Source organism: Pavona decussata, unplaced genomic scaffold (assembly GCF_977016875.1).
Source record: "Pavona decussata unplaced genomic scaffold, jaPavDecu1.1 SCAFFOLD_49, whole genome shotgun sequence".
Classification (NCBI taxonomy): Eukaryota; Metazoa; Cnidaria; class Anthozoa; order Scleractinia; family Agariciidae; genus Pavona; species Pavona decussata.
Window position 1 is genome coordinate 1,158,829 of NW_028145471.1, and position 13,672 is coordinate 1,172,500.

The window sequence follows — 13,672 nt, forward strand, 5'->3', positions numbered from 1 at the left end:
GGAGAGATTTCGTCAAAATACAGTTTTAAATGCAATACTGTTAAATGTCGTTTGATATGGAAATGATATTTTAAAAAGATCAATTCTTGTTTCAGTTATAAACAAGGTCGATATACCAATGATCTGAGGACGGGCGTATCGCAATGTTATTTTGTATGTTACAATTCGCGTTTGTATCACGTGGCAATCTCTTCTCAGTGTCCTCGTGATCAGCTGTTGCGCACGAAGGGAAATCATCCAAAACAACTGGATTTGTCCAAAAGCCGCTCTCCAATTTTTATAATATAACTTAATACAACACAGAATCAGCTGTTGCGCACGAAGGGAAATCATCCAAAAACAACTGGATTTGTCCAAAAGCCGCTCTCCAATTTTTATAATATAACTCAATACAACACAGAATTCAACTGCTAATCCTGATTTACATTGAAGTAGCTCGAACAAGGAAGGGATGATGTTATTGCTCAGTTTTTGCTATTTTCACGAATTTGAGACCAGAAAGGAAATAATTTATTCCTTGATTTTTGTCTTTTTTCTCGAATTTGAGACCAGAAAGGAATGAACGTATTGCTTAGTTTTACGGTATTTTCTCGAATTTAAGACCAAAAAAAAAAGAACGTATTGCTCGATATTTAGCCATTTTCACTAATTTTAGAGAAGAAGGGGATGCAGGTGTGGCTCGATTTTCGGCTTTTTTACGAATTTGAGACAAGAAATTAATAAACATAATCCTCGATTTTTTTCCATTTACACGATTTTGGGACCCGAAAGGAATAAATTTGTCGCTCGCTTCTTAGATATTTTCACCAATTTGAGACCAGAAAGGAATCAAGTTATTTCTCAATTTTTGGCCTTTTTTTTTTCATAATTTGAGACCTGAAAGCAATAAACTTATTGCACGATTTTTCGATATTTTCACAAAATTGAGACCAAAATGGAATGAAGCTATTTCTCGTTTTTTGGCTTTTTTCACAAATCTGAGACCAGAAAGAAATAAAATTAGTTCTCAATTTTTGGCCTCTTTCAAGAATTTGAGACCGCAAAGCAATGAACTTATTGCAGGATTCTTCAGTTCGCTGTTTTCACAAAATTGAGATCGAAATGGAATGAACTTTTATTTCAATTTTTGGCTATTTTCTCAAATCTTACACCAGAAAAGAACGTACTTATTAATCAATTTTTGGCTATTTTCACGAATTTAAGAAAGGAGTAAACTTATTCCTCGATTCTTAGCTATTTTCACGAACTTGAGACAAGAAAGGAATAAACTTATTGCTCGATTTTTGGCTATTTTGATGAATTTGTGACCAAAAAGAAATGAACTTGTTACTCGATTTTTGGCTGTTTTCACGAATTTGAGACCAGAAAGAAATGAGCTTCTTTCAAGATTTTTTACTATTTTCACAATATTTTTACAAAAAGGGATGCAGACGTTGCTCGGTTTTCTTTTATTTTCACGAATTCGAGAGAAGAAAATTATGAACTTATTGCTCGATTTTTAGCCATTTTCACGAATCTAGAAAGAAATGAAAGTGTTGCCCCATTCTTAGCTATTTTCGCCAATTTGAGACCAGAAAGGAAAGGAGTGAACTTTTTGCTTCATTTTTGTTTACTTTGTTGAATTTTAGACCAGAAAGGAGTAAACCGCTTGACTTTTACCTATTTACGAAAGAAAGGAAGGAATGAACTTCATATATAGGATGAAAATAGGGCAAAATATGTTTAGTACTAGAATTAAAATTGGGCCAAAAAATAGAGTGGATAGTATTACGATGAAAATTTGGCGGACAACCAGGATGTATTGTATTAGGATTAAAATTAGCCCCCAATTTAGAGTGTTTAGTATTAAGATTCAAGAGGCTTGTGGCCTCCGCTGGCCTAAAACGCGCGCCGGCTTTGGGGTCGAGATTGTCTGTGCAGAGGTCCTTGGTGTTTGTGAAGGGTTTACTTTTATTTTATTTTTTCAATGGTCGTACGTAAACTACCGCAAAGACCTTGTGCACTGGAGTTTAAGGTTCCTTTATGCAACAAGCTAAAGGTTGAGAATGATGTATTAATCGGTAAATGACACAGGTATACTCGGAAAAAAACCCGAGTGCTCCTATCAGGAGTCGAAGCTAAGACCTTCCGATTACCAGTTCGGATGCTCTACCACTGAGCTACAGGAGACTCGTGGGAGCTAAACTAGGTTTTGCACTTGGTTTTTTTCGAGTATGCCTGTGTCATTTACTGATTAATGCATCATCTCATTTACTCACCAAGCTTAACACATTCCATCAAATTATTTCCATCGCGCAAACTGAAGATTGTTGTCACATGACGGAATTTTCACTCGCAACGTACCACCGTTGCCGGAGAATTTGCGAGCAAAATTGGACTTGTAACAGCCCCTCCTTCCATCTCATCTCGCCAGGAAAAATTAAGACCGGTTTGCGAGTTGCAGAAAGATAGACCATGACTTGTAGTTTTTTGCTTTTTGTAACGTTGCGAGCTCCGTTACAATGCAGTGCTCTTGTCACCATTATGTTCACTGGTAAATACATTTTGTAAACGTTAAAGTGTTGGCGAAGACAGAGTTTAGTGGACATGCATAGTCGACGTCTCATCTTTCACAGAGAAGTGTTTATGGCCCAAGACGGGAGTACAGCTCGGACACATGAATTTGTGGCATGAATCAGCGCCGTTTAGTTTCATCACATAGTTTACAGAAGAGTAACATTAGATTTTCGGTTTTCACGAAAATTTACTCGTGATTCACGAATCACGGGCCACAAAACAAGAAGATCACGGGTCTTGGTAGGCTATCAATTCATGGATCACGACTACAATTGAGCTCTTTTCACGTGCCAAGAGCTTTTATTTTAATGCTCAAATCACACGTCACGCATAATATCTTTACCATCCTTTGAACTCACTCATGCGATCGCGCAATTTTTTTCGGCTCAGTGTTCCGTATTTCTATATTTTAAAACATTACAGGGGTTTTTTGGGAGGCTATTAAGTTTTGTTTTAGTTTCAGGTGCATGGATATATACTTAATAGTATTACATATCCAATATGGTGCCTTTACCAAGATAAAGAGCAACCGTCCGCTCAGCGAAAAGTTGTCAATTAATTGCCTAAAAAGGAAAATCTCGGTAGAAAGTGAAGATGATCATGAAGCTATTTTTACCTTACACTGGCAAAAGGGACAATCGTCTTGAAATGATTCCATTGAATGGCATTGCGCATTCTTAGTGCGTAACTGATTTCTTAAGTCATTAGCGCGCGCACGTTGAAAACATGGTGTCTTTAACTAGATGCTAAGCATAGGCACAATTACTACATGGTTATTTGCTCCTAAACGAGCACCGTGACATATCTTTTATATCTCGTTGTTTTAACTTAGCTAAAATTATCTACTTTATGTTTAAAATTTTTAGAAAAAATTGACTGCGGAAAAATGAATTTTAACTTGAAATACGAGCTTGCCCACCAATTGTGGGCATTAAATAGTGATACTGAGAACTCGCACGCAAGAAACGTTTTGGGTCGATACTGCTTCATATTTTGCTTCCCTGTCAAGCAATTTATCTTTAATAGCCGATTATGCGTCATACATTTTATGTATAACGTCCTTTTTCAAGTTCTGCTTTCTCTACGTAACTTCTGTTACCATACATGACAATAACTGATCAAATAAACTCATTTTTGAAAGCGAATACTGCAAGCGATTATGGGGTAAATTGAGTGGATCGAAGTTCTCTCGCGGACACGGTAAGCTATCTTTTTTATTGCATTTCTTGAAATAATTCATAGTAGTGAACAATCACAGAAAGTTTGAGAAAACTTTCACGACAACTTTTATTTGGCGGGAATTACCTTAAATGCTTACAAGGGTGTTGCCCTTACAGTCGAAGGACTGGTGAACCTGTGTCCTCAAAAGGGCCTGGCAAACCTGTGGCCCTCACAGTATTGCATTTAGATACAAAACATTAACTAAGCTATGTCGTTAAGTTATTAACTCAAGTCCCAGTTTAGAAGGTCAGTATATTTTGGGGGCTATTCCGGTAAAGGATGGCATATCGATTCACAAAAGAAGGATATACACTGAGAACAGAAAAATCACAACGGAAAACTAATGCTTTTTCGGTGGCCGGGCAAAGAGAAACGTTGTAAATGTTTTAGTAATTGTCGTTTACATAGAAAGTAAAGAATTGGTATTCAGTTTAATAGACCCTTCTCCAAAATGGCGGCAACAGATTTGAATGAGTTAAAATTGAACTGAATGAAAAACTGATACCAGCACTGGAAAGAGCACCTTTGCTTTAGTAATCTTGCAAAGGTTCAGCACATTAGGTGTTATATCAGCTTAGGAAATGTAAGATGAAATTTGACAAATTTACGGACGTTTGTATGACTGGGGGTATACGTCATACCCCCAGTCATACAAACGTCTGTAACTTTTTCATATTTCAACTGACATTTTCTCAGCTGACATTACACCTGATAGCTGAAACTTTGCAGGGGTACTAAAGTAAAAGTGCTCTTTCTAGCGCTGGTATACGTTTTTAATTTTAAGTTATTTGAATTTTCGGCCGCCATTTTGGAGAAGGGTCTATTACTTCTCTATCCCGGTCACTAACGTGCGATTAGGCCCAGCACACCGAAAAAGATGGCGAATGGTACATTTATCCATAATTCTTAGCGTACTGATAACCCTAAAAACGCTCATAAAAACGCATAGAAAAGTTTTAAATACGTCAGACCTACCATACACAATGTTGTTAGCACAGGGACGAATTTCGCAAAAAACAAATATGGTTTTCCATTTGCCTATTGGCTGTGTTAGGTTCGCAAGGTATTGTGGTAAAATGTACAGCCACCATTTTTTTCCGTACAGTGATTTTAGCAGCGCTGTTATTTGCCTAAACAAGTTAAACGAAAACAGAGCCTGATCGCAGGTTAGTCAGTCACTTCTACACGTACTGAACATGACAAACATCTATTCTTAACCTTTATCCGGTCAATAATATGTGGCTGAAAGAAAAAGAAGGAGGAGAAGAAGTTTTGAGACATGTTTGACTAAGCGAGTCTGGAGGGGTATGAATTACACTTGGCAGAGCTTTCGGTAAAGGAACGCCAGAAAATAGCCTTGCACCCCATCACTTCCCGTAATACCCCGCGTGCCCCTCTTCACTTTTACCCAATCTCCCCTCGCCGAAAGTCAAATGGGAAACGACTGGACTCATCCGTGTGTCCTTCCGGAACAGCCCTGTTGGGGCGTATTCCTTTAGGCCAATTCGGACTATTCTTATTTCTGTTTAGGAATAACAGAATAGAAGGAATATCAGTTCCAAAACTTGAAGAACGAAATTCTGTCTATTCTCTTAACCTGTAAACCTTAATTCCAAAAATAGCGCAGTCCCTCTTATAATTATTCCGAGTAAACTGTATTCCGTTCGTTCTGCCGTCAGGGGAAAAATGAATATTCTTTACTCTGTTCCTTCCAAAAAACATTAAGTCCCAAAAGAACGGGAATACCGTCTATTTCGTGTATTCCTATTCCGGAATAGTCCCAAAAGAAGTGCGCCCTTAATTTGCCAACCGAATCACTATGTCACTGGTTTCGTAAGAAAAGCGCAGCCCACTTGCCCAAGACCTGTCTTGCTGCCGTTCTTCGGAAGACCTTTTCGTTTGAGCCCCAGGTAAAATTGGCTGTTGATGTCAGATTGATAATAGTTATAGCCGTCAGTGTGGTGGATTTCTGTCCAAACACAGGACGGATTCTCGCTGTCCTGTAAAGGAAAATATAGCATTTGTTATTAGCAACCGTCACCAACGCGTTCAGTTAGTCATTACTCAGTGTGAGGGTGTAGCCTCGCCTCTAGTCACTTTATATCTGGGGAGCTGCCTGCTAACGTTTCAATAAGGGATCTTCCATACACCGGGAAAGGAAGTTATCTTTTATAAACACCATTTTTTTGCTGTGTAAATTAATCTTGATCTATATCTAATCTTTATTAAGTCGGTAAAAACACTGGTAACATATCACACCAACTATTTAAGCAAAAAATCTGTACATATCAGGGTGTCGATGCAATGATTTTTCCTTTTTAAATTCCGTTTTGGTCTACGTTTGGTCTATTAGCGCGGCTTTCGATTAGACATGATTATAGCCGAATGTTTTGGTGGTGATGGTTCAAGGTTGATTTCTGCATCGTGCTGTTCACTCAGAAAAGATTGTCTCCCTTCATCCAGGTGTATATAAAAAATAGGTAGCCACCTGAGGGCAGCAAACGAGCCAAATACAAAACTGCTAGCATTGAGGATAATTCTGCGATGGACTAGTTTATTATCGAGGGTAAGTAGTAACGGTTTGTTGTTGTTGTTGTTGTTGTTTCATAAAGAGAATTAAACTCTGGACTTGTGAGCCACTAGTCGTTTGAAGAATTTAACGTTCTTGTTTCGGTATGAAAGTGGGATATAATTGTAACGAATGGTTTTATCACAGAGTTGATAAGGTAATTTGGCCATTGTAAAGCGGATTTGTGGACGTATCGAGAGATAGCCCTTCGTCAACCCTTCAATTCGCACTGACGAAGGGCTATCGCTCGAAACGTCAGCAATCGAATCTCTTTACGGTGCCCAAATTACCTTAGAATAGAATGAATAGTTCTTTATTCAAAAAAGGTATAAAGGAGTAGAAAAATTAAAAGAACCTAACTATCCTAAACAAAATGCAAAAACTAACTACAACTAATCTAACTAAAACCTATTTTTCATGAATGCCGTGTATACTCTAACATTAACTAATATTTTAAATCGACTTATATTTAGAGATTTAGCTTCTCTCACATCACAGGGCAGGCTGTTCCAGAGAACTGCTCCGCTATAACTAAAGCTGCCTGGGGTTTTTCATGAAATTACTTCCCGGAAACGGGACAAATAGTTTGTTAACAGAGTCCCTCAGGGAGTAACGCGTTTCATTTCGTTTAACAAATTTAGAGGATGAATATTCAGGAACAAGACCATTTAAACACTTGTATACCATTAAGGCTTTCATATTTGAAATTGAGTGCTCAACTCTGTTGAAAAATCCAAAACATATGTTTTCACTCCCCCACAGACGGACGCACCACCGTTTTTTATTTCTCCTATTGGATATAGATGTATCCTTGTTTGAGCTGAAAAAACACGGGAGGAGGGGGGTTATGCAAGGAGTTAGACTTGATGCAGGTGTAAAATACAGTCGTTTCTAGGGCATACTCACGACCGGGCTAACCCCTCCGGACTTTCTAATGTACTCTGGCTCCTGATTTGAGTCAGTGTGCAATTATCTTTAGCTATCCAATCACAACGTTTCAGAATTGAACTGAAAAAATTCGGTGTTCTGCTCGTAATATTTTATTTTGGGCAAAAAGTTCTTTCCAATAGAGGAAATAACTTGTTCTGAGATTCATGCTTTGATATATTTAAGAGAAACTATCCTTTGATTTGCCGTGAACGGATATTAATATCCTTGAGATAAAAATAGTTCAGGTACTTCAAAATTATGTCAAAAAGGAATCGATAACACCACCGCGTGCTAACTTTATAGGAAGTCTCTAAAACGGTGAAGGTTGGCAACGTTTATTGGCACGGATTACCATTTTAATTTCCCCCGAGAGAATACAGTAAGCTGAACTAATCAGAAGTATCTGAGTAAATCTGAAAGTGCGATAGCCCTCAGTTATTTAAATTGCTTTCGAAAACGGAAAACCAGATGAAGTTTTCCATATTATGTCTTGATTCCTGTCATTCTTTCAACCGAATCTAAAACACTTTCAAGGCCATATGTCTTGATTCCTGTCATTCTTTCAACCGAATCTAAAACACTTTCAAGGCCATATGTCTTGATTCCTGTCATTCTTTCAACCGAATCTAAAACACTCTCAAGGCCATTAAAGCCACTTTCAAAAGAAAATAGACAGTATTGGTGTGCGCATAAAGTGACCTATTATTAAGAATGATTTTAAAGAACATTTAGTTAATTATCCAGAAACTGAAAGCAATAAGAAAAGTACAGGAGCTCAGTAGCTTTCATTAGATGGTCCCACTTTAAAGGTATCACTCACGGACTCAAAACGATACACTAAAGAGATTGGTCAGCCAGAACTTGTTTTAAGTAGTCACACTTCCATGGACCAAAAGTGAGAAGCTCAAGATTTCGAAAGATTTGCTGACTTGGCGAGTGAATCAAGAAGGCTTGACGTTTCACTCGGTTTTTTTGTAAGATACTTACAGCAATTAGTCTTTTAAGGTTACTTCCAGTACTTACCGTTGTATACAAATTCCCTTGGGCATTCATGGCAATATAAGCATTGGCCTGTACGCCTTGAATGGTGACCTTGCTGAAATCTGTTGTTTTCATTTCTAAAACTGAGCGAAAATACTGTGTTAAAATTTTCTACTCACAATGCGTTTGCTAGGTCTAACAGCTTTGTAGTCTGCGACAACTACTTGGGACAACAGATCAGAACGGTGACAACGCAGTTTGTATTGCTTAAGTATCGTAACTAATAAGCAGTTCGAAAATGGTGTAATGTAAAATGACTACAGACATTTTTCTTACCGCAGTATTCATCCTTTGTTCTGACGCCGCAAATGTTCTGCTGTCCGTTAACTTGGAGAAAATAGCCCCATCTTGAATATAGTGTTACCCTTGCAGAAACCATGATGTGCTGAAATCACCGCTAACTGCCGGGAATTTGAATCAGCTTGAATCACAAATGGACTTTATACCCTCTTGATATCGCGACACACAGACGAAATGCGAAACTTTGGATGTTCACATGTTTAGCACACGCAATAATAAAGTGAAACGTAATTAGATCGCTACGTGTGATAAAGATGAACAAGTGTTTTTTTTCCTAGAAAAGGAATTGTTAAATTAACACTTCAGTTTCTTAAATATTGATTTCAATTGCAACTGCTTCCGTTGGTGTATATGTTATATTTTAACTTCATTTTTCGCCCACGACAGAAAATTAAATTACTCATTATTTTCAAAATATTGGAAACGAACAGCCCCCACGTGGATTATAAAGGTTACATCTTTTATCCTCAAGGACAAAGTCTCAACACATTCAATACAAGAGTCCTGCTTCAAGTCCGGAACTGATAAAGTGGCGAGATTCTATGAGGCTATTAGTCATAGGGCAAATATAAATATAGTTTCATGAAAAAAATGTTCTCAGATCTCTCAATCCAAACAAGATATATAGAAGATGATTTTCTGGGGTAGCTGAGGAAGCAAGCTTGTTCAACCACACGACTTCCTCAATAACATGACCAACTTAGGTTTTCGGTAGAGTTTTGAACTTTTTTTGGTAACTAAATTATCAGTACCCCTAAATGTCGTGGGTGGAAGTAGTAGGTGTGGGTTTGGGTAAAGTTATGGGTGTAACTAATACAATATTATACCACAGAAAGCATCGTTCAGGATACGCAAATACTTTGGAACCCTTATCACTCTTTAAGTGCTGAAACAAATGCTCTCTTCATTCAGTGGAATGCATTTTGAGTATAATTCCTTCCCCATTTTTTTCTTTTCTTTATAATTTTTTGTCATTTTAGTTCTGTTACTTTTACAGTGCGACTCGCCTTGCCGTGGCCACCCAACAAACCTTTTTTACAAGTTAGCCAATCAGGATACACGAATTTGATTAACGGTCACGCCTCCTTGCAAAGTCCAACAGGCAAGTGACGCAACAACAAATTATTGAAAACATGTTTTTTTTTTGTATTTTATGGCTAACTTGTAAAAAAAAGTTTGTTGGGTGGCCACGGTAAGGCGCGTCGCACTGTAACAGGTGATTTTTATGCGATTTTTGTCGAACCCTTTAATTCAACTGTTTTCCCCCTCGACCTCACAATGAAAATTACAATAAGTACAAACTAGCAGTGATTTCAGTGCGATTAAGGCGCGATTGGCAAACTCGTTCTCAGGGTCTCTCATCTCCTTTTCTCGCTGCCTGGGAGGTGAAGAAGAGAGACCCTGGGAACGAGTTTGCGCGATTGGTTGGCGGTGGTGCCATGGAACATGCGTATACGTCTTCAAAATGGGGAGACAAGTGAAGGGCATCTGTTCAAGAAACAAGTGATCCGAGCCGAGGCACTTATACGGCGACCAAAACTCAGTCATAGCTTCCAAGTAAAGTTCTTTGATCGATAATGTAACGAGGATATCGTGTCTGCTGCCCGTCAAGAAAAACCCCCTTAACTAAGGGGGAAACCTGAACCCTCCCGAAAGCAGAGTCAGACACTTAACAGGAACCTCGAGGGAGAGAGTTTAAACTAGAATACAAAATTATGAGTACATACATCAACGACGAAATACAATCAATTCAAATGACAAAAAGAAAAAAGCATTGACAAACGAAACTCAGGCAGCGATGTCAGCCTAGAATGATCACCTCAGTAAAATCCCGCCCTTTTATACTTGGATCTCCGTGACAGCTGTGAAAACAACAATTTGCGGCTATTCTTAGAACCGCAGCAAATAACAATTTCCGAGTTGACTTTGTAACCAGGCTTTCTTACCTAGCAGCCCGGCCTTCTCTGGAACCCAGTCCCCTTCAAGCCTTCATTCTTTTTATTTTTTTCTAAATGTTTTTTTTTTTTTCACAAGTCACACTCACCAGTGACCAGTTGTGCCCTTGGGATGCTGATATGCTATTTTGGGTTACTTTTCTCCCCCAAATTGGGTGTAACCTTACAAACTCAGTTACTGGTTTTTATTGAATTAGCTGACAACTGGTTTATAGCCGAGTTATAACTGACAGCTGACATTTGTATCTACCTATCCAAACCCTCACTTATCTTTTGAATAGGCTCCCAAGTGGGGTATAGGGTGAAGAGTGAAGTGAGCTTGGCTTGCTCCGCTTGCCGGTTGTTCTTTTCACACTCTACTCCACGTGGGAGCCTGGGGCTAGATCCACAAAGCCCTTGTCAATTATTGTTTCTTAACAATGATCTGATATTGGAATAATAATAATTTAGCAATTGACTCTGATGCTGACTTCTGCTCAGGTTGTCAAAACATCAGTCAATAGCGAGTTTACGCAACAGGACGGCTGATGTGGTGGGATGGCAAATTGTCCTTGTGTGACCAACGTGACCTCCAAGTGTTTACGACTCTAGATTGTAACATTCCTACCGCTTGTGGTCTTTGCAGTTTTAGTCGCAAATCGCCAAAAAATATGAAGGTACTAAGATGTCATGTTGGTCACACAACAATAATTCACAGTCCCCTTCCATCAGCCGTCCTGTTGCGTAAGCTCACTATTGTCACCCAGGGCCCAGTTATTCAAAGCCCGATTAAGCTAATCCTGGGTTAACGTGACGTTTGATTCAAGTTTATTTACTAACCCATATGAATTCTTCTAAAAGATTTTTGTCCCTCAGTTTTAAAATTAGCCTTAAAAACATTCTTAACAAGCGAGATGAAAACCTCGGCTAACTTTTAATCGTGGATTATCGTTAATCGGCTTTCAAATAACCGGGCCCAGATGATCATAATTTACATAGTAATGACATGACTCCTGGGTTCAAACCATTCACAGTGGCAAGAAACAATACTAAGCATATATCTTAACTAAGAAGGCTTTTGTGAATCTGACACCTGTTCAAAGGCTAAGGTGTTCTTCCTGTTTCTTGTATTATTGGTATTTAGTTTTTGTTTTGGGGCGGGTGGATCATAAGGGGGCCTATTAACACTTCAACTTAATGACATATCTTGACTCGTATTTAATGGTGAAAAGCTGGCTTGGGTATGCAGGTATGCCCTCCTATCCCAGTCAATTTTTGACAAACATTTATATGAGAGAAGTCCCCCAACTTATAACCAGTATTCACCATATATAATATGTAACTGTAAAGAGATTTGAGTGCTGACGTTTAACATGTCTCAGGATGCCTCTATTCTTTGGGTTTCTTCCTTTCCTTTTTTTTTTTTTTTAACCCTTTAACCCCTTATATCAAAGAACAAATTCTCCTATCTTTTTTTAATAATCATATAAAATTGAAAGCAATTTCACATTTTTTCATGTCAATTTTAGCTGGCAAGCTAAATGTTTTAAAAACTTACACTTGGTAAAAAAGTGAGATAAGAGTATGAAGTATGAGATTTTTTTTCCCCTGGTAAATTCATCAGGTTTATCGGAATATTGCATGCTAAATACTAAAATTGCACATCACTTTGGCCCAGCAGGTTAGAGTGTCAGGCGGCTTGGTCTGTGTAAACTCTACAGGAGCAAAGCTGTGTTGTGATCTACATAAAAATCCAGCCAACCAGAAGTTGAAGCAAATATAATATGTAACTGTAAAGAGATTTGAGTGCTGACGTTTAACACGTTTATTGCCGGTTTTCACTGTCACACCATTGCAAAAAAAATCGAAACCATTCCATGAATGAAGTCAAGAAATTGACATGGTATAGAGGATAAATAAATAAATAAGGAATCTGTCCAAGTGTCAGGTCTGTGCGGTATTCCGTACTCGAGTTATTTGACAAAATGTTCCACATAAATTTATAGAACTTAGTATGGAGATGCCATGTTGCTGTCCCTCTGAGGGACACCAACACGGTGGCCGGAAATAGGAAAAAAACATCTGAGTTCACTTTTGCCAGAAAAGAGGTTCTTTGCCCTTGTGAATTTTCGCATGTTTAGATAAATATTTCTCCTCGAACTTAAATTTTTTAGAATGCTGAAAATCACCTGAAGAGTCATTTTTAAGATAGGGAACAGCTCTGTCACGGCCGTCCTCCTGATCTCATGCACGATGAAAACTTGGAAATTGAAACTGTTCTATTTTCAAAAGGAAGTACGACATCGAGCTAAGAATTTGTGAAGAGACATATTTTTAGGTAATCTTTCCTTGAATGAAGGTAAAAATTGTTTAGGCCCCCTGGTTTTGAATTCTAGAATTTGGTGACGTCACATGAAAACCAAGAATAGCCCTTTCATCAGAGAGAAGGGGTAAAGCTTCAACCATGTCAACACTCGAAATGTGGCCACTCTGTTGATAAAACTGCAGAAACTAAACCCCTTAGCCAAATATATGTAACCTTACCAGTGTTCCTACCAGTATGTTGCCTGCTTTAAATTAGTTGTCTCCCATCACCAGGCCACCAGCAGGAGGAGGCACCATTATAAAAGCAGCTAACCCTTTCGGGGTCAAACTTTAGAGTTTTTGTCAAGAAAATAGATTAAAAATCTGTTTCAATTAACTTTCCACGAATTAGGAGCCGTGTTTCGCTTGCTTGATGGCTATCAGTCGACAATCTGCCGCGTCAACTTTGCTTCCTCTGAAGTCAAGACAGGGTTTGCCGTCTGGACCAGTGTATGGTGCTAAATACTTCTGCAAACGCTCCTCAGTGACTAATGTAAGATCAAAAACACCATGCAAAGTCGACCAAAGCCACTCCAGAAAGCTCTCGACGCTTTCAAAAACAACTTCTGAACTTTCCGTGTCGTAACTTTTCACAATATCAAATCCTGCTGATGTACAGTATTGCTCAATTATCGGTCTCCCTTCTACATATGCCATCCCGCGAAGACGATCTGCATTTTCAGGATTAAGTTCGTCAACGGCCCTTGAGAAAAATGGAAGTTCATGGTCAATGTACTGAATGGCTAGTTTTCCTCCA

The 13,672-nt window shown here is 38.5% G+C and overlaps 1 protein-coding gene across 1 annotated transcript; it reads right to left on the bottom strand.

Annotated features, from left to right (window-relative positions):
• Window positions 1-3,752: 3,752 nt before the first annotated feature.
• LOC146481533 (fibroblast growth factor 2-like) lies at window positions 3,753-8,838 on the bottom strand. The gene is made up of 3 exons (XM_085108198.1): window positions 8,594-8,838; window positions 8,300-8,400; window positions 3,753-5,777 (listed from the first exon to the last, which is right to left on the bottom strand). Exons 1-3 carry the CDS (start codon window positions 8,694-8,696, stop codon window positions 5,595-5,597), a joined length of 387 nt encoding a protein of 128 aa, XP_084964324.1. The 5' UTR covers window positions 8,697-8,838; the 3' UTR covers window positions 3,753-5,594.
• Window positions 8,839-13,672: the final 4,834 nt, after the last annotated feature.